Genomic DNA, 22,190 nt, shown 5'->3' on the forward strand with positions numbered 1-22,190 from the left:
CTGCAAGGACCCAATTCAAAGTCTTTTGCACAATTTTGTCAGCATTAATGCCCAATCCAAATGATTCAGCAGCCTGTGTTCAATTCCTCATTTCCTTGGCATTTGCCTTTATCCAAGGAGACATACACAATCTGGCATTATTTACTTGCATAAGTTGATATTCACGGAGTGATTCATAACAATATTGTCATTTAGCAGATGCTCTTGTCCAGAGCAACTTACATTTTTATCTATTTATACGGCTGGATATTCACTGAGGCAACTGTGGGTGAGAACCAAAGGGTACAACAGTAGTGCCTCAGTGGGGAATCAAACCAGCAACCTTTTCGTTATGAGCCCTGCTCTTCTATCTAGATGTGATGCTAGTGGCTTACAAGAACCTTACAGGAACCCCAGGAAGCCCCAGTATAGTGACAGGAACTGTATTAAAGATGGGATGCTATTGTAACTGACGTCCTGACTCTGTGTGGTCATTGGTTCAACAGGGAACTCTCAAAGTGTTACAAAACTTTTGAATTTCAAACTCCACCCAGTGCTGTGTGTTAATCATCCACTGACAGGCAGATTAGAGAGAATACACAGAAGACAGGGAAGCTGACTCCTGCAACAGCATGAGGTCTCACATTCAAACAAAATAATGCCACACTGGTTTAACACAACACGAACAGGAGGCTCAATTCACTCACTTCATTCTGTTCCAATAGTGATAGAACGGATGGATACGGAGAAACCACCACTACAAAAGCCTTCAAAATAAAACCACCAAGCTCCTCGAACATTTGCAGTGGTTGCACCTGTATAGTTGGCTCTCCCTTTCTGTGAATTTTACACAAAGCTTGAAGACAACTGAGTCGACCAGGCAGCACTGAGGTACACTTCTTGTGGAAATGGGCTTGAAGCCAGAAGGTCGCAGGGTCAACTCCCACAAGGAGCCACGCAGTATTATCATTCATCAAGTTAACTTTGCTTGAGAAAAACATTAAGATGTTCAAATGGATGATACTTGTACACGGGGGAAATGTAAGCTAGTTAATTTGCCCTGGGAAAGGGTGTCTGTGAGGAAACTGAAAATGTTATGTAGTGGAGACCCAATAGTAAAACCAACATGCCTCTTTTTTGGCGAAAAACAATTCGGGTCCAACATGAATCCTCTCACCACTTCTGCTGGTATCCAGGAAATGAACCACCCACGTCCAAGTCATTTTGTATCCTTTTTGTTTTTAAACTTTCTTGATAAATTCCATTTGTAGACATTTGTAAACAATAAAATTTAACCGCTCTTCTGCTTCACTATAAACATGAACATTTTGAGTGATCAAAATTTAATTAGTATTAAAATAAAACCTCAAATCGGATGTACGGCACCAAAAATAAAAGAAACCGCAAGAAAACATATTCATCTCATACACACCAGACGCTTGGACTGTACTGTATTAGACAAAGTGATCTTGCAGCTACTGTTGGGAGTGTTTACGTAGCAGACTTCAAAATGGGCAGTCCGGGGCAAAATTACATGTTGCATATCAGCTACAATATAGTTTGACATCAGTATTACCAAGAATACAAGCTGTGACTCTGTACAGTTTCAGGACATACAAACGGAAAAGAAATGAAAAACAATCAAGTCATCATGATTGTTAATAATATTAACATATATTAATACCTACAAGGCTGTTTAAGTTTGGAACATCAATCATTTTGTTTAAAAACTATGGTAGTCATTTGCGTAGTGTTTGGGCGGGGTCAGCCATCTTGGTTCAGGTCGGCCATTTTGGCTCTGTTTAGCAGACATGATCACCCACCCATCCCTGTCTCCAGTACTGTCGTTGCCAGTTACACTAGGTACCCCAAACACGAGGCTCACATACGGAATGAACAGTCACAAGGAATCCACAAACAGAGCGCACTTGCACTTGGGTCCTCCCCTGATACTTTAAAATTGAGATATGTTCTGTTCCCACCCCATATTGTACCCTCCTGCCCACCCACACACACGACAACTACCTTCCTTCCAAAACATCACCAGTTGAAAAAAATTTACGATACAAGTACGTCACATATTACTTCACTTGAACTGCAAAAAGGGGGAGTTTAAAAAAACCCAAGAAGACAATATTAAACATGATCTGTTGTGGATCCCTACAAAAAAAAGGAAAGTGGAACTGAATTTGCTGTAGTGTCCATTACAGAATACAGTAAACTCCTGCTCTTCCCCCGGAACAATGAAACATAAAATCTGCCTTGTTTCAGTGAACTGTCCCCTCACATGAGGGTAACCAAAGAGGGGGGGGGACCGGTTTCTGCTGTTAATCGTTCTTTTTCTCCCCCTCTGGCTTTTCTGTGATGGCAGCAGCCTCGCTTCCTGTCACCCCCCTGTCTGAACTGTCCTTGGCATGGTCCACTCCACTGGTGCCAAACTCATTCACACGGTTGGGATCCACTCGGTAGATCCAGCGCTGGTACAGGTAAATGAAGAACACTACATCTGTGGAGGGAAGAAAATCATACAGTTTACTGAACAGCGGAGATGAAACGCGGAGGTCACAGCATTCAGCATAATTCCATTCAGAGAAACTCCAGCAGTTACATCCCTGCCATTTGGAGTTTTTCTTTGGGCAAGATGGTCAGTTTCAAAACAAATAAACAAAATGGAAGCACTCAGAGAAATGAGAAATGAGGAGAAGAGAAATGATGTAGTCTCAGGGGAACGCAAGCCTTTAAGAGAGCCAGAGGACTGGGGGCCGGACCCCAAGGCGTGCAGCCGAGCTTGGACGCACCGTCTCTGAGGCACCCTATTCTGTACATCATGGGCATCTTGATGACGAAGGCGAACAGGTCGTCGATGAAGGTGTTCAGCGCCTTGTAGGTGAGCATCCTCCACGGGAGGTGGGCCACCGACTTCATCTTGTAGTTGATGAAGAGCTGCGGCGTCATGGTGATGAAGCCTGGAGGGGCGGGGCGCACACACACAGAGGCGGTCAGAATGAGGACTCGGCACGGCTGTGTTCCCTATACCGCATTCAGTCGCGCTGTGACAGAGGGAAAGGGTGGCGGTGGGCTTCGGCACGCAGACTCACCGAATGTTAACAAGAAGCCGTACATCATGCTCAGCACCCAAGAGTACCAGCCTTTGTGTTCCACATACAATAAGCTGTAGACCGCATAGCAGCCAAACAGTGGGTAGAGCAGCCAGGAGAGGTACCTGAACGCCATCTACGAAGGCAAAAAAAAAAAAGTTACAACAGCGCACTTACTAATTTACAACCCACACAGAACATAAGCTCATGCAGATATAAAGGTTTAACCAAACATCTAACTTCGCAATATCAGTTTGTCCCTTTTGTCAATATTGTTTATCTAGCATGTTCTATTATTAAAATAGATTACATTATGGTCAGTCAATTTCTTCTATTACGGTTTTATGCAACTGTGATAGGAGCCAGGTATTTGGCATCTGTGGCATTTTACATGCGTTAGGTGCTGGAGTTGGTAGAAATGCTTTTACACCTTTAGGACCAGGCTCGTGGCTCCAAAGTGGTGTAACGGCAAATTTACCGGCGACCGGCAGAACGGCAGTACTCTACACAGGGTTCGTGTTCGGGAGAAGTGCTCTTACGTCGTCGTAGATTTTGGTGGAGGACTGGACGTACGTGGACTTGTCTTTGAAAATGATGCGTGGGAATATTCCTGCCAGTCTATTCTCTCTGTCCAGCTGGGGAGAGAAAGCAGCAGCCATGTTAGTGAACAGAGACAAAATGAAAACAACTCAACTGGCTATCAGTGGTAGTAGAGCCATTATAATCACCTTAAATATTACTGCAAGACATGGAGGGAACATTCAGCTCTCTCCATGCAATGCCCTGCACTCACCCTCACGTCCATGACCTTGGTGATCTTCCAGAAGTCGATGAGCAGCCCGATGAAGACGCTGACCTGCACCACAAAGTTGGTCTCGTTATCCAGGATGTAGAGCAGCACCACCAGGGACTGGAACACCCCGAAGAAGATGGAGCGCACCGAGAGGCCCTCCAGGGACTGCCGGCTGTTCCAGAACTGGATGTCTGCGACAGAGAGGAATGGCTGTGTCAGAACACAGACGCCACGGCAAGAAATCCTCCACACGCAACGCAAACACAAGAACCATCACCAGGTACAGAACAGACACACAGGAAACATCAGCTGGTGACAGAGGCACTTTCAGCCCAACACACAAAAGGGACCTCATACGCACCATTCTTGAAGGCCAGGAACTCGAATATGCTGTGCACGATGGACACCACAATGGTGAGGCCCAGCAAGTAGGGATTAGTCTCCAGCAGAGCCACCTGTGAAGACAGACACTTCCTTAGCAGCCATCACTGCTGGAACAGGCTGGACCCATTCAAACAGAGGGCATTCTCACATGACCTTTAACCCTTGGCACACTACACTGTTAAAAACTATACAGCAGCTATCCTCTCAATTTAACTCGGTAATAATTTTAAGTTTGATAACTGCTTCACCAATGCTGCTGCCAAGCATTTGGGAAATGCGATTTTGAAGAGACGTTCATAAATAAAGCAATTCTTTCAGGGTGTAAATCCAAACAAAGAGTCTTATATTTCGGAAGGGGGTCAGTGTGCCCCATGCCACTTTTCCCCGGCTGTAGCTCTGACCTTGACAGAGTCCTGGTCCTCGTCGGACTGCTCGTAGGTGTCCTCGGTCAGGAAGTTCCAGGGGGACTTGGCGTTCTGGGCGGCGTACAGCTGCCAGCGCCACAGAGAGAGCGGGCAGTAGGTCAGGCGCAGAGGCAGCTTCTGCAGCGTCTCGTTGATGGGGAAGTAGTCCTTCTGCAGGTTCCAGTAGTCGTTGAAGTACACGATGGGGTAGTAGTCTCCGCTTACCGCATCAAACTTTACATCTGGAGGGGCGGGGAGGGAGGAAGGGAGTGGACAACGTGCAACAAAGCTTAGAACATAACTTTTCTGAAATGCCAGGCAAACAGACCTACACAAACATTTCTTTTTGTGGAACTGTAGAAGTCTATAGGCCTGACATGCTCTATGTGTCTGGAAATCACGGGATCGTATTATGTGTTGCTACCTTCACACAGCTAGGATAATTCACGGATTCAGAGAGATTCATTCTCTACAGTGCAAAATGGAAACTGCAGTCACACAAGGGAAAACTTTTAAACAATTTTCAAATCAGACCTGGGGGAGACACTGTCATGCGCCTTACTTATTTCAGATAAAAAGGAGAACAGAATGGGTGCACGACTATTTCAAGCCACAGTCAAGACAGAAAGTAAGCAATTATTTTTCTACAGTGAACTAGCTACAGGAAACAGCTGCAAGGACACTGATTATGTAGTTTAATGGTCAGTTTTCATTCGCTGTTGGCAGCCCCTATCTTTACTCACAGAGCCTGACTTGCTGCAATTCTGGTGAAAAACGTCAGAAATTCTAATCACGGGTCCTAAGTGCTTGCAGATGCTTGTAGCTTGCAAGAACTCAAAAGACCAAATCCATTACGATTTCAGCGTGCATCCCATTTCAACAGCAGCTGGTGTAGATTGAAAGAGACATCTAAATTCGTGCCGCATGTCCCTGGCACAATGGGGCAACCGCTGTTAACACCTGTAAGGCAACTGTTAACCACCTTTAGGCAAAAGTGACAGTTCAGTGATGATAAGTGTCTGTTTTCACAGAATTGTTTTGTTTTGCATGCTGGAAATGAAATGAGGGCTCAGGGACGCCTGTGTGCGTACGTGCGTATGTGTGTGTGTGTGTGTGTGTGTGTGTGTGTGTGTGTGTGTGTGAGGGGGCGGGGCTTACGCTGGTCCAGGGGCGGGGGCACAGATCCCTTCACCCAGGCCGTGTGGTCGTCCACCATGTTGATGGTGAGGTTAGGGTGCCAGTGGGAAATGACCTCCACTGGGCCATGGCTCTCTGCACGCTGCAAGGGCAAACACAAGAAACAATACAGAAGTGAAGACGTGTGGAGACCCTGTCACATGGTACACGTTCATCAATCCACTGTCCTCTGTGATTGGTCATGTTTTGGAATGTATCTGACATGACCAGACAGAGGATCACACAGAAGGTGTATGCTAATATTACCAAGTTTTAGAACAACCTTTGTACCAGATGACAGGCTCCTTAGATTCTTGATTTTGCTGGGCCTTAAAGAGTCAACCAAACTTAGCACCCTGCCATTCTATAACAGAGGAGGAGTCCCTAGGCAGTGGGGGCTAGATGGCATTCTGACCTTGATCATTTCAGGGTCGGCCTCCGTCTCTCCTGTCAGCAGGTTCTTTGTCTTCAGGAACTTCCTGCGTTTGAACTTGTTCAACACTGAGGAGAGACAAAGAGGACTGTAAGAAAGCTGTGACCCTCACCATATGTGGGGTGTGGCTTGACTGAGCTTCAATTGTTGAAACTGGAATTGGTTTTAGTTCATACATCATCTGTGCCCCACAGAGAAGTGTAGAGTTCTGTCCCGTCAATGAGGGTTCAACAGACTACCCACAAAGTGACATGAGATATGATCATGCTCTTATAAAATATATCATAAACTTTATTCCCAAACTCAAAAATGCACGTACAGCCAATTTAAGGTTCATATTTCAAAACAAACAAATCCAGGTGTGAGTGTTTATGTGTAGTGAGTATTTAGTACTGTGGGTATGTGTGAGTGTGTGTGAGAGATACCTGTGAGTGCTCCCAGGCACTAGCTCAGTTATAGACTCTTACTTCGAGAGGCGTGCACGGTGGCCAGCCGGCGGTACTGGCCCTTGCGTTTGGGGTCTGGGTGGAACCCACTCTTGGTGAAGTAGACATGGATGTACAGGGATCCATTCTGCTGCACCTTCTGTGACACAGGAAGGGACAAAGAGAGAGGGGAAGAGAGGGAGAGAGAGAACAGAGGAAAAAAAAGAGAAACAGACAGAAAAAAGGAGGAGAAAAGGAGTGGAGAAGAGATTGACAGAGAAAGGCAGGAAGTGACATAAAGGGACAGCACAAAGAGGGACAAACGGAAATGCGAATTAAACATATCCTCTGAAATCGAAATGCAACCCATCCACACAAGTCTTTGATTTTGGTCCTCTTACATAGATATACATACATAATCCTACTGATTATTGACCAGTCATCGAAATATCAAATGTGACTGACAAATATATCACTATTGTGCTTTGCTTCCAGCCAAGCCCCCCCTCACCCCACCTCTGGGATGTCGAGCTCCTGGTAGTGTTCATAGCAGCCGTCCCCAGCGTCCCCTGTGGTCCAGTCTCCATACACCAGGTCCCGCTGGTACCAGAAGAGCGCCTCTGTGTCGTTGAAGTCAGAGAAGGCTTCGTTCTGGGAGATGTAGATGTATAGATCCTGGAGCAGCCAAAGAGAGAGTCAAGCACTTTCCTTGTCCGGTAAAGAGACCTTGTACCACTGATGTCATCCTGATTGTCAGCTGTCAGCAAGGCAAGTCCTCCAATTAGCTTACATGCCACCAGTAAAAAACTGTTTAGAAGTGATATCTGGGTAACGTGCTGAAGGGCACCTAGGGGCCCTGTAGAATTATTAGCGACTTGTATTATGAATGCCATTTATAGTTTGTATCCAAGTGCAGCCTGAAATGAGTCGGATCTTTTTTCGGTGAAAAAACAAAGTTAAATCAGTAGGGGTTTCAAAAGGAACTCGAGGGGGAAATATTTACGCAGATGCTCCAAGTCAATGGGCCTCGCTAGTTTGACTAACAAATGCCTGCGCTGTTTTTCCTCATGCCTCATGCAGGGAGTGACCTATGCCGGACGGTGCAGGCGGATAGAGAGCAGGCTGCAGTACCATGAGGGTGTCCTTGGGGAACAGGTTTCGGCTGGGCACCCGCGGGGCGCCGGCCGGGCCGCTCTGGTCTGGTGTGGACGGACTCCGCCGGAACCAGCTGCTGATCGCCCAGATAATGAAGATCCTGCGCAGAGATGGAGAGAAAGGAAAGATGACAAGGAGAAACCAAGACAACTGTAGAACAGCATCAAAAACTGAGTTTCGTTCATGTTGAGAGTGTTGAGAAAAATAAAAAAGTAAAAATACATGGGATTTTGTGGGTATAATACAGCACTCACTCCAACACCATTATGCTGGAAAATTATCATAACTTCCTTTAAAGACATCAGATGTTACTACAATTGGATATCTATGGTACTGATTCAAGTTAAGCATGTTGTTCCGGGCGAAAGAAGCAATGTTCTACCTACAAACATCTGGTGACACATTCAGTACCATTCCGTTCAAATGAGGCTAAGCCCTGCCATCATCTATTCTCACAGCGCTCGGCTGAGGGTCAAATGAGGAGTCAGTCTTGTGCTTAAGTATACTCGTCACCCAGGGACGTCTTGCAACATTATTGCAGCATCATGAACACTATAAACACACACCCCCTGACACCAATTACTGTACTGAGATGTATCAGATCAGTATCCATATCCTCACACCAGACTGCTTCATTAAACACTACCAATCCGTGTGTCCAATGCATCTTTAAGGAGCTGGAATTTAATTTAAGACTTTCAACCAGCTCCAACCCAGACCCACTGCAGAGAGTTGGCTCTTGGCTCCATCCCAAATCCCACATGGTTTAGCATTTCTCCTTAATTACCGAGCAGACTGCCCTTATCCAGTGTATCTTATAGTGTATCCATTTATACCTGAATTAATCTGAGCTTTGTACCTTGAGCAAGGGTACAATTCTGGAACCTGGCTCTGTTCCGTAAACCACTAGTGCATATTACCACGTGGGTGATGAGTGGGGGAGTAGAACCTTGATTTAATTCTTTCCCGTGGATTTGTAATGAAAAATTTTAAACAATCATCATGAAGATGATGTAATCTTCATGACCACTGAAAATATGAATGTGTTTGTACGTTTAGGTCCCTATGTTGTCAGATCTTACAAACCATGCAACAGCAATGCTTGTGTCACCAGTTTCACGTCTGGTAGCGTTGTGGGCACAAGAATGTGGACCTGCGCAGACACTTGGAAACTGTTTAACTGACTAGCTACACCTGGCAAGCAAAACCAGATGGTATAAATGAGTTGACTGGGCTCCCAATTGGCCCAATTGGCAATTGGTGAGCTGGTCACCTGACTCTCTGAAAGGCTCACCATCTGCAGCTGCAACGTGCTCATTCGCCAGTGGCTTGGTGCTGACGCAACATGGACTTCTGTACTTAACCGCTTCCCTTTTTCAGCATGTTCTACCCAGCTGTGAGTTACTTTTCCTTCCCTCATCCCCCCCCACCTCCTCTGGTGTGGCCTGCTGTGGAAGGAGTGGAGACAGCCTCTCCCTCTGAGTGGTAACAAAGTTTCCTCGTACAAACTATCCTTGGCCCTGGGCTTCCTGTAAATCTAGATTAGATTAGATTAGATGACTTCATTGCCCGCGCAGGGTATATTCTTTCCAGTTTGTGCAGTCGGACGGTGAAATAAGACAGCGTGGGTTATCACGTAAACAACCCAACAGGGCAACATAAGCAAACATTCACTACCTAAAACGATGCCTATGGGATACCTTTTGGCTTCAAAAAGACTGTTGCTACCATCCCAAAGGGCTAAACTAGATATTATGCATGTCTCTAATGAAAAGGACTGACCAAATTCAGTTTTCCATCTGGCTCTTCTACCTGTACGTCTTTTCATTTCTCTTGTGTTGCTACTGCCTGTTGACGCATAGTTTTGACAGGTCCTAATTAAAACTGACACCCATGCGCGATAAGCGGGGAGAGGCCTGGCTGTTTCCAGCGGCAGGTGTGAATGAAAGAAGCAGAAGCATAATGCTGATCCGACATGTATCCCTCCTGGACCCACCTGAACAGGACGCCCTTGATGACCTGCCACGCGTTGGGTGGCGGCTGCTGCTGCTGCTGTTGTTGCTGCTGCTGCTGGGGTCCCTGAGCAGCTGCTGCAGTCTGGACAGTCTGGTCTCCACCTGCAGCTCCATTGCTGCTCACCTGCGCAGGAAAAAAAAAATCATAGGCACATGGCAGGCAGTAGGTGCTCATGCTTCACTCCAAACACCTGTCTAATGTTACTATAGTGTTTATTCATGCTCAAAACTGAACTCCACAGATCACATTCAAGTGCACGTGGCACATGCTGTCTTGGCTCGGCGCTGTTCAACATGGCAGTTTGCATTGTGCACCGAATTTCCACAGACACACCTGACCTTGTATTCATTTTGCCAGAACCACAGGTCTGTTACCTGTCACCCCCCCATATGACAGCTGTTTATATTGTACAATATATCAGAGAGGCACTTGCCAATTTTTAGCTGTTTTTTTCCTGAGTGCATGTTATTTGTAGTCTGTGTGGAGGCTATCGCAGAAACCGAAGAAGACCGAATTATTACTACTGCTATGGATCACTTTGTGTGCACTCTTTCTGACAGATGTTTGGCCTTTATTGATTACTGGTCCCTGCATCAAATTCAACATATTTATTTTTGAAGGCAGCAACAGAATCGCATGCAATTAGCATCTGAGTATAGTTAGACATTAAGTTATGAAATATTTTTTAATCTGCTCATGAAGAAATCACAGGCTTCATGTAAGATAATTAGCTCGGTATTCTAATGAATTAACGGTTTGATGCTGTGAGAATGGCCATTTCCTGTACACGATATTCCACTGCATGGTGTGTCTGTAGCTCAGTCCTCCATCTGCAGACCGAGCTGCAAGACGCTTGCAGAATAGCTGCATAAATCAGCTCGCACACTTGTGTGAACACAGCCCGTTACTAAGCAGCTCTGTGGTTTCTCACACGGTCAGGGAAATGTCATTCATTACCACACTAATTTTGACTAATAAAATGGGAGGGGGTCAAATGAACTTTTAGCACATTCCACATTGTGTAACGTAAAGCACAGTGCCACAATGCAACCAAATGTATAGACCTTTCTTTGTTGTGCTGCTGAATTAGGGATTTGCCATGATGTGTTATTGATAACACCACAATTTTCCTCATGTGACAGTGTGGCAAACATGCTTGCTTCCGCTCAGCCAGCATTCAGTCACAGCGATTACCATGTTGGAAAGCAAGCTAAGACTCCACAGAGCCGGATGCACCTGGAGGTAACCTACCACACTGAGGTTAAGCTGAACCTGGGCCAGTGTAAACTACACATCTACCTCCTGACATCAGAACTTAAAAGTATTACTGAAGTACTGAAAATGCGCTGACTGCCTAATGTTTTTTTTTCCTTTTGCCTCTGGGGAAAACCAACTAGAACTCAGAAAGTACTCCTCCAGGCCCGCCCCCTTTCCACAACCCGTTCCACAATTTCTTTGAAGTCCCTCTCCCAGCAGAGCAACATTTCTACCCAGCAGTAGTCTGGTTGAACATTCCAGGAATACAAGACACTAGGTCAACTGTGACATGGCAGAAATGTGTCCGACAAGACACATGACTGAATTTTCCAATTTTTTAAAGAATACACAATCGACATTTGTTGACTGCCAATGTGGGTCAGTTCCCCATGCCAAATCTAGTGTGTTCAGCCCCTTTCATAGGCCTACTGTATGTCACATGGTAAAATGTCTGAACAAAAAAAGACAATGAACACAGGGGAAGATGGAAAAGTACGGACAGCGCTGGCTATTTCCCAGGCTGTCACAGCCCATCCGTATTGACTGCACTTTTAGTCATTCTGGATTTAAACAACACGCACACTTTATTAACAGAGGGTCTCTGATATGTTCTGAAAAACATAAGAGGAAGCCATTAGCATAAAGGCAACTGCCAGCTTTCATCAGTGGAAACTGCCTGTCTGTACAGCCCTTGGTAATTTACCCCAATCCCTTTCTGGGTTAATTTTCAACTTGATGTTCACACATTCCTGCAACTGCTCTGCAAAGTCAACAGGGCGAAAACAAAGCTTTACAGCACTGACTACAGGGGGGATACAACACAGAAGACAAGGCGCATATCAGTTGATTGCATTTCATGGATGGATAGCAGGACTGCTTCCAATATGCAACCCCCTCCCGGAAATACTGACTGCCAATCCTTTTCACACTGATGGTCTTGTGTATTTATGAGTGTGCTGCAGCTAAGGCAGGCCCAAAGCAGGCCAAAATTCTATTCTAGAGTTCACTGAGGATTTGCTGAGCAACAAAAGCCAGAGCTGCAGCTAATTTAAAGACTCATTTAAAATTTGCCCTTCCTGCACAACGAACTTTCGCGTCTGAAGAATCAGTCAAACTACATGTCTGTTCAGCATCATTTCGGTGGACCTGTATTAGTGGGCTGCTGATACCGACTGTGTATTCCATAAATCTGATTAAGATGACCCGGAGTAGTCTCTGGGGTTCTTATCAGTCTTTCCAATTTGCCGCTTTTTCATAATCAACTAACAAGAAAAGTTTTTTCAGACTGTATTTACAGCATTCTTGGATAGAAACAGTCTACCTGACAAGCGGTACTACCTGTTAAATATAAAGGAGAAACATTCTAAATTCCGTTGAGGAACAACGCTAGTGTAATGGGCCTTGAAATGTATAGTGTTCCCATAATGGATCAAATAATTTTGTACAGCCCCCAAATTTACGAAACCTGGGTAAATGTATTTTTATTACTAAAACGTGGTTCTAATATCGTTTGATGCCACATCAAAGTGTAGAATTTCAACATTACTGTTTATACTAATCACACCAGTTGCATCTGCTGATGACAAAGCAGTTTACGTTGTCCGTCATTCAACGAACTTATTAACCAAAACTGCAACGTACAAAAAAAGCTGACGACCAGAAATAACTACGCAAACGACTAATTGCTTGATTCATTTCTCCCGATTTGCTGACACCTTACTGCAGTTCCCGTGTTGGCAATGAACACAATTTACGTTGAGTGCAAATTTTAAACTATTAAGCAAGCCAGACATCGAGCAAGTCAGCCTGGCAGTAAACTATCTTAATTAACTACCTAAAGAAAATAGTCGCATTACGTTGAACACAGAGAGCTGGAAGAAATTAATATTAACTACCTACATTTGCAAGCTAGCTAATAATGGCAAGAGAATAAAACAGTAGACCTATTACAAATTTGTATTCGACATCTACCTGCCAAGGTAGCTAAAGTTAGCTGTGAACATCGCTCCCATGTTAGACTAGATGCGACAGAGGTAGACCGGCAAACTAGCCAACAAGCGCTTTAGCTCACGCGTTGTCTGCCACAGATATGGAACCATTTATGACATGGCTAGGCTACCTACTTGAAGAACATAATCAGATCAAACGCTAATGACAACCTCGTGCCGTGACAACAGGATTAACAAGTTATCCACTAGCTAGCTTTTATGTTGTATTGCGCGAAGTAGGTAACATAAGAAGATAAGTTGACAGACCCTTCCGCGGCAGTTTAAAAGCGTCGGAAATGGTAGTCACCAGCCACCTGGCCAGATCGCGAACTAGCTATTGCAGTCATGTAATGATAAAAGCAGATACCTAAAATGAAGCGAGCGCAAGTTTGCGGGCGCAAAATATTGGAGATAAGCGTCAGTACATTTCAGTTACCTAACAATAGCCATCCAGGTGGCGAGTTAGTTAGCTTTGTCACAAAACCTTCATTCATGGCTCCAGAACATTACGAATGAGTAATGCTTTACGCGGTGTCACAATCCCGACACAAGCTACTGTAGCAGCATCCGGATGAGTTCCCGTTTCTGACTACGCACATCAGTAACGTGAGTCAATCAATGCGATTGCTAGCTAGCTACTTCGACTAGTCAGCTGGCCATTGAAATTACAGTTAACGTTAGCTAGCTTGCGAGAATAGCAAGCAACCCAAATGAATCGAGTCAGTGCAAGACAATGTCTTTGTTTAGACATTTTGATAATCTCGCAATCATAACATTTTGGATTCATTCATGTAGCTGCATTTAATAGCTCCATATACGCTAGCAAGCGAATGTTAGCTGAGTGTCTAGCTAACGTTAGTTCTTTCCATCGGCATCACATCGTGAAAAGTAGGGGTCGTTTCCAATCGGACGATGATAATCACTCCTGAAACGACAGCTGAACCTACTGCATAGTCGCTTCAATAATCTTTTTGAGAAGAATGGCACACCACTTATTTCACATCTAGGTTTAGTGCGTAGATATCAAATTTAATTCATTTACCTCGCCGTTGGTTAGGATTGGTTGTCCAGTAGCTTGGTTCTCCTGCGCCGCCATCTTGCCTGTCTGTCTGGTGTGTAATCGCCGTCTCGCGTGAACTGACGTTACAGACTCATCGTTGTGACGCATTTTCCACGACACGGACTGAGGCTCAAGTGGAAACCATCTTGGTAAGGGCAACAAGGCTTTTATTATAGGAGATTCCACCTTTTGAACACCTGCCTTTTTATCTTAGATATTCCATATTTTATCTGATAATCATAAATTTAATCTAGTAAAACACTTGGAGCATAAGTGTGGCGTCTATAATTTAATTTCCTCACTATTGCATATCAACACCTGTTATTGAACAGCTGTTTCCTAAACAGGAGGTTACTAAGACTTTCAAAAAACAGACAGGCCTTTCAAGTTTAACTTTACCCAAGACTGATGGTGATGGCGACTGATGAAGCTTTGGAAGAAGTCAGGAGGGTGTCATCTAAACGCATCTAATGCTTAGTAGTTCACAGCTGAGTACCCTGCACTTAACTTCTGTAAGTGATCTCCTGTAAAAGATTATTTTACAGCTGTGCTGACATGAGGCCATACTGGCATCCTTTTCAAGCAGAAGATGTTTTGCATACAAATATCCATCATCTCAGAAAACATGTTTCAAAGTATCTGCATCTGTTTATCCAGACTGCATTTACTCTTTCACATTACCAACCATAATCCCAGAACACTATGTGGATCATCAAGAGTGTAAATAAGACAATTGAGTCTTCTTTTGCTACTGTCTGTTTTCATTAGTGCAGCGTTTCTCAAACCTCTCCTGGAGTACCACTTGTCCTGCACGTTTTAGATCTCTCCCTGCTCCAACATAGCTGATTCAAATGATCAGTTTGTTATTAGGCAGCTTCAGGAGTTCATAACGAGTTGATCATTTGAATCAGCTGTGTTGGAGCAGGGAGAGATCTAAAACATGCAGGGCAAGTGGTACTCCAGGAGAGGTTTGAGAAACGCTGATCTAGGGGGTTTACGTGCAGGGCTGAGAAATTCTACAGTGTCCCAACTGATAGCAAACTGGATATTACGGGAACATCTTCAATATTGCAGCTACTTTCTGCATGATCTGGGTTCAGCATTTTGAATTCCATCCCTGGAGACGTCTGTATAGTCATTATGTCATTCCTTTGTCAAATCTACCACTCGCCACACTAGACAGAGGGATCATGTTCAAGCTTACCAGTGAGACTGAGGGTCTGTACACTGACACTGCACTTAGGAAGTAATAATTTGAAATACAATACCTCTTTTTTTTTCTTTCAGGCTTTATTACATCCCATTCTTAATAATGACAAGTATATTGATACCAAACCAGCACTTTCATGTTGTAGGAATCATCAGTCAACACAGGGGGCTAACTGTGCTTTTTGAGTCTCAGAAGAAAAGCGTGGTAAGAGGACTGTGGTAAAAGTCCTTACTTTTCAGGTCTTAAATCCTCTCTTCATTTTAACCCACTGAGTTCCCCTGGATGTCTAGTGTGCTAAATAAATAATAAGCTACAGGTTAATGTCAAGCATCTGCTGGAAGTATCGCTTTCCAGCTGCTTGGTCTCACACAGGATCCAGGTATTTTCAATTGTTCAAATGATATCATTACACTTTGGCACAAAAACAAAACACTTCAGCATGAATTTACCCACAACTGACTCAAGGTTATTTGTCTCGGTTACTTCATTTTTGTCTTTTTTGTTTTGATTAGAAGAAGAAAGCATCTTCCAAAAAAGACAAGGACATCCATAGCGAAAATAAGCACTGAGTTTTGTGGTAACTGAAGTCCAGCACAGTCACGTTAAAAAAGACAGTTTTCACAGTGACAAATTATGTGCTCAGATGGAAAAAAAAAAATAGAAAATAGAAAAATAGAATAAAGCAGTGTTATAAAACAAAAAATACACTCTATCCATGAGGCTAAAAAAATAATTAATCAGACATGTTCTCCTTTGAAAAGTGCATCATAACTTACATGTTCAAAAGACATCACAGTTCACATTATCAATGTGTATGTGTGTGGCCAAACAAATAGCAATACTCATGGATGACACTATACACATAAGGACATCACAGAGTAGATACACTGTACAGTCCTCTGTGCTGCAGAGAAGTATATGCAGCCTTATTACCAAAATGTCCCTATGTGTTAAGCCAAGTACTCATTCCATGACTTCTGTCACTGCGATTCCCTGACGAGCTTCAACTGAAAGCTTGACATTCCAACAAGTGCCTACAATGAACTTGCTGCATTAGGACAAATATTCCAGCCGAAAACTGCGACGGGTATGCGGCAGACCAGTGCTTCACTTGCACAGAGGACCCAATGGGACACCTCTCCAATGAAGAGGGTTCGAACTGAGGATTTCAGGGTGCACGTCAATAGGAATACTGTGCAAACGTCCCAGGAACTGCAGGGGAGCTACAGTGGAAATGCTGTCACACGCCTAAGACCACATCTTTCAGATTCAGCAGTGTTACACTGAGCACAGTCCTCCTGCAATGTGTTGCACTGTATGTCCTGAACACAGCTTGACATCAGTCCACGAGTGAGGACTGCTTAAAGCCGGTACCTGGAGGAATGAGTGTCAGTCCTGTAAAGGCTAAAAAAGTTGACAAGCAAAGATTTCCTCTTCTCAGTTCCACTTGTTCTACCCTGTGACCTGAATTAGTTCACAGGAAAATCGCCATCTCTGACATTACTATGCCAGCCAGTCTACGTAGTGTTACGGGCATTCTGACAAGGCAGGAAAAAAATGGAGCGTGTACTTAGAATTAATCACACAAACGACTCTATAACACACAAGCGGGGTTAGAGTCCTTTAAAAATGAGCTCTGTCTCTATGTCCACAAGGACACATGGAACAATGGCACAGGGACAATAATATAGTAACTAAACAGAGACTAACTTGATATGACGCTTTATGCATAACCAAAACAGAGACAACCGTCATGTATAAGGCATTGAAGATGCCTGTGCTGGACTGACTCACAAACAACAAGGAATTTTACAAGAAAATCATTATTCCATGACAGGGGTTCCATTACTGGTTACTCCCCACTGTCTGCACTAAAGTTATAATATTCAATTACCAAGACAGATTTTTCAGTTTGCACCTTCATAAAAAAATGGTTGATCTTGACTAAGTTGATTAATATCATGTTATGATATTGCGCAAACACACCCCCCACCCATCTGCAAGCACAGCCAAGTATGATTGTTGATGGATTGCTAATTTGTGCTGATGTGCATTCACTTCAGAGGGCAGAGCCAAGATTCCTCTGGCTATCTTGAAATGAAACAAAAAAATATTAGCAAGCAGTTGGGTCCTGCAGTTGGGTCTTTGCCTCCTCTTCTTGCCTCACAGCTGCGTCAGTCCTACATCTCGTCCAGACCATAGTCTTCCTCTGGGAAATCCCCAACTGTGACCGACAGTGGCTTCACAAAAGCGCCGTACTTGGGCTGGCACTCAAAGTAGCGCTTCCCGTTCACACTTCAACAGCAGAGAGACAGACAGACAGACAGGTCAGTACACCAGCAGGTGATCCAGCTCGGAGGCTCTAGTACAGACAGAAGGCAGCTAACACGTTATAAAAAGTACAAAAAAAGTAGTTTGAGTAGACTTCCTCACCTGCCATCATTCTTGCCCAGTGGTTCATCGTACTTCACTCCCACCCAGTAACCTGGTTTAAACTCTGTCGTGCCTGCCATGAAAAGACAGCCAATTTAGTGACATTACACTAAGCAATCCAGTTCAGTCAGATCTTGGTGAAAGGGAGTTAGGCAATAAAGGAGTTAGGCACATGAATTCTTGTGGAATCACAGGTATAAGCCATGATTTTCCTCACCGACATACATCACCGTGCCAATCTTGGTAGGTTGCCCGGTGACTTGCACCTGGCAGCGGCTGCCCACGGCGATGGCAGCAGCGGCGGCCTCCTCTTTCGCCTCCCGCTCTGCTTGCTCTGATGCCTGCTGCGCTGCCTCCTCCTCATTGAAGCGGCCCACCTTCTTTTTCTTCATGAAAGAGCGTACCGAGTCTGTGGAGGGCAACACACTCATGACTACACTGCTGTATTGTGCACTAGGACACACTAGTCCTATAGTACTGAAATCTAAGTTATTGCATATTTACATATAATTACATTCTATCCCATCCTTCCCTCCAGTCTACCACCAATCACAGGGTGTAGATTCGGGTTTCAAGAACAAATGACTAAATTGTTATAGTTTCAAATTAAGAATAGTTTTTGCCCCATCAACAGTGTGTAGTCGTTCACTTAAAAAGAGGTTCTGATATAGATGTGCTGATCAGCATCCAGTTCAGTGAGACAGTTGTGCCTTCAGAGTTCTCTGCATTTAATTTAATCTTTTAAAGATTTAGCAGAGGTTAACAGATGGGAGACAGGTATTTTTCTTTCCTTTCAGTAACAGTGTCTAGTTTAAACACTGCTGTGGGAAAGGAATTACACAGGGAAACTCAACTTTGTGAAGGTTCCATATTTGATATTATTACAGTGTTAGTTCTCTGTATGACAGATACCCGTTACTGTCAGGCTGCTGGCCTAAGTGGATCCTGTTCCAGTGTTGTTTCACTCTGTACAGCTGGTGACGCTTCCCTGCACCAAGCAGATGGTTCAGTTACAAGCAGATGAAGGCCTACCTGTCCTCTTTTCGTAGGCCTCGTCCGTTATCTCGTATTTCTCCACCTTGGAAAGATCACTGAACTCCCCACTTTGGGCCCCGCTCCGGTCAATCACCTGCACACATATCATAAGCATCATCACTGCCACTTAGACACCTCCCAAATGCGTAACAGTATCATTTACAGTAATCGCATGCATCAGTGAAGGTGCAGAACTGTACAGTGATAAGAAAAAGGGAGAACAGCCTTCATCTATCCGATCACTGGCTCAGCACCTCAGCAATATCGAATGAGCACACTCTCATCTGCAATACACCAGCAAACTGTGCAGTGCTCAGTGCTGATGTCACTGATGTTGGCAGCAGAAGCAGGAACCTGTGTTCATGCGCGGGGTCTTACATGTATCCGGCAGTCGTCATCCACAGGGTAGGAGCCAAGCAGGGCCTCGTTGTCCTCCAGCTTCTGCATGAACTTGTCTGAAGTGCTGAACAACTGCAGATCCATGCAGGAGGCTGGAGTCCCCACCACCAGCTCCAGCTTGCTCTGAAATACACACAACTGACTGCACTCTCCACTTCACCTTTACATAATGGCACTTTTATAAACCCAAATTGCACTCCGTTTCTGTTTTATAATAATGCTATTACTAGGCATGACATATCATTGTGGAATCAGAATACTACAAAGTGTGTTTCAGCCTTTTCTTTTATCGTTTCATTTTGTATATTTATGGAGACCCCCTGTGCGAGTTACAGCCTATGATTGCATAGGAAAACAACGGCCCAAAGCCCCCACTATGGTGCAAGTCTGTGATAAGAGAAAGCTCTTGACATGTTATTTATGAATCCCTTTCATATGAACCAACACACGCACGACACGATGGGTACGTTCAGTCTATTATTGATTTCAACAAGTGACGTGACATCTCACGTGTCAAGTCAGGAGGCTGGACGGTCAACAACGCCAAGATGGTCATGTTGTCAAAACGTTAATCAGCTATATCACGAGTTGAGCAAACCTGGTACTTCGGGGTAATTCGTTCATCTACAGCGTCGTGAGAAACGCCCCGGCGCACATTTACTTACCTTAAACTCCGCGATGGTGATGCCTCGGTTGAACCGACGATTCACCTCGAACGAACTGAGGGTGCTGGTAAGACGCACCGACACCGTGGGGTTGGTGATCACTGAAATGCCTCCGTCCATTTTCCTATGCCGATTTACTCCGACCTGACAAAAAAACTGTTCTACCAGGGTGCTGAAAGACCACACGAAGTATTTAACTGGCTGATTGGCTCGCCAGTACTGGTAGCTAAGTTAGCAAGTTAGCTAGCTAGCAGCAAATATTTTCAAGTCAATATTCTGTTCGGTTTAAAAAATGCTATCTAAAATAATCAACCTATTCATAATTATTCCAGTTACTGAGCAAACTACGTAGATGGCTTCCTATTATCCGTGCATTAGCTTATTGCTATGTCCTCCTTTAGCCCATGTGCGAGAATTGCAGTCTTTGAAGGGAGTAGCCTGAGCCGTGGTTTTGTCTTGTTCAAATGGACAGCGACACAGCCCCATTAGCTAATGCTTCAGCCGCCCGTTTCTGGAACCTTCTACCTGCCCACACTAGTCTATAAGCCAATCAGAGTTTACAAGGCCGGGGCGGAGTTTCGCGTGTAACCAATGGATGCAAGTGTTTTTGCAGTAGGGCAAAACTGGACCAGGAAGAAGAATTTTGCCATTTTAACGTGTTGCCGAAATCGCCGGGAGTTAGAGAGGGAGTGCCAATCAGCGTGAAGTTTAGTGAGAGTTATAACCAAAACATTACAGCAAAATAATTCTTACCAGACGATGGCGCCCTTTACCTAACTTCAAATATTGGGTTGACTCACGAGAAAACTGGTTTGAAAGCAATAGCGCAGGTTACACTAATCGCAAAGAGGCGCTGTCTTCAAGGTTTTGTTGGTCTGTCTAGAAAATCGGTGCTTTTCAAAAACGGTAGTTTTCAATAATTAGAACTTCCAAGAAATCTTATACTAAGTTGTTATTAGGGAATCTAACTTTGTACGAACTGAATCCTGTGAAACGTGACATTTTCTATCTTACTCAGTTGTTTTCCATGGACAGTGGACACTCCAGTATGATTTTAAAATACCATATTATAGAATAAGTAAGTATTAGAAACACGCTGATTCAAAACGTATATTTTATGAACCTCGCAAAACATCCTAAACATTCATGGTGAAATAGTGGATTTTGTAAGGTCTGTTTTATCTGTCGATCTAATGTTCGATACATTATCTGGATTCTACCTTAGAATAATTGTCTAATTTAAAAATAACCATTTTGATTGTCCTGGGTACAACAGCATATTGTAAATAGTCTGAGGAATGTGATTAAAGCTTTTCACAGTTATGTCTTACAGTTTTATGCGGTATGTATATTGTTTAATGTAGTGTGTGTGTGTGTGTGTGTGTGTGTGTGTGTACATTTGATAATTGATTAATATCAATTAAAAACAGGATCATTCATCATGGATAAAGGAGTACATACTATTTCTGGATGACAGCCATTTTAATTAAAAAAAAAAAAACCAATAACAAACACTATATCAGCCACAGCCAAGTGACAAGTACACTGATTATTTAATACACTAATTATTCTTAATTCATAAACTAAATTAAATCACAGATAGTTGTATTTACTTGCACTGCAGTTGAGCCAGCCATAACCAAGACTCCCAGATTTATATCTGTAATTGTATAGATATTTTATAATTGTACAGGAATTTGTGAATGATAAACCAATACCTGTTATTTTTCTGTTTCTGTATTTATTTATGTATACAAGCAATATTCCAGAACTTTCCCTGCTTAAGGGTGTCTCCAAAACAACTTAAAAGTTAAAAAAAAAAAAAAAAAACATTCCCACACTCTTCTGCCCTGGTTCACGCTTGGGCGTGAGGGCCTGTGAGCACATCTGGGTACAAAGGGGAACATCAAAGCAGCATGTTTCTCAGGCTCTCAAAGGGAGCTGTGTAAGTGCACGAGTGACAGGGAAGGAAAACAAAGGGGGTTTCATGGAGCCGTGTCTACCTCCACACTGCAGAGAAGTTTACATTCCAGCGCACTGCTGGATATGGTGGCGTTAGGTCTTGCCACATAGCGCCATGCCTGTCTGCCCATCCCGGTGTACGTGCAGCTGTCTGCATCAGCAGTCTCATAGGTAAACACATACACAATGACACACACACCTAGGGTGTCTCTTTATCTCCTTCACACACCTTCTCCTACAAGCATGCAGTCTTACCATCACTTTGACATTCACTCTCTCTGTCACATGCACCCTCATAAAGATATATTTCCACACACT

General features: G+C 44.0%; 2 protein-coding genes across 2 annotated transcripts; both read right to left on the minus strand.

Annotated features, from left to right (window-relative positions):
• Positions 1–1,281: 1,281 nt before the first annotated feature.
• Positions 1,282–14,214, minus strand: clptm1 (CLPTM1 regulator of GABA type A receptor forward trafficking). Its single transcript, XM_036536608.1, has 14 exons — positions 14,151–14,214; positions 9,844–9,986; positions 7,824–7,947; positions 7,209–7,367; positions 6,735–6,852; positions 6,250–6,335; positions 5,817–5,937; positions 4,656–4,900; positions 4,232–4,325; positions 3,871–4,061; positions 3,617–3,712; positions 3,078–3,213; positions 2,778–2,945; positions 1,282–2,485 (listed from the first exon to the last, which is right to left on the minus strand). The coding sequence occupies exons 1-14, from the start codon at positions 14,202–14,204 to the stop codon at positions 2,307–2,309; spliced, it is 1,914 nt and encodes a 637-aa protein (XP_036392501.1). The 5' UTR covers positions 14,205–14,214; the 3' UTR covers positions 1,282–2,306.
• A 3,301-nt stretch (positions 14,215–17,515) lies between these two features.
• Positions 17,516–20,430, minus strand: tbcb (tubulin folding cofactor B). The gene is made up of 6 exons (XM_036536691.1): positions 19,911–20,430; positions 19,225–19,368; positions 18,844–18,940; positions 18,029–18,220; positions 17,812–17,884; positions 17,516–17,673 (listed from the first exon to the last, which is right to left on the minus strand). The coding sequence occupies exons 1-6, from the start codon at positions 20,028–20,030 to the stop codon at positions 17,559–17,561; spliced, it is 741 nt and encodes a 246-aa protein (XP_036392584.1). The 5' UTR covers positions 20,031–20,430; the 3' UTR covers positions 17,516–17,558.
• Positions 20,431–22,190: the final 1,760 nt, after the last annotated feature.

Source organism: Megalops cyprinoides, chromosome 9 (genome assembly GCF_013368585.1).
Source record: "Megalops cyprinoides isolate fMegCyp1 chromosome 9, fMegCyp1.pri, whole genome shotgun sequence".
Lineage (NCBI taxonomy): Eukaryota > Metazoa > Chordata > Actinopteri > Elopiformes > Megalopidae > Megalops > Megalops cyprinoides.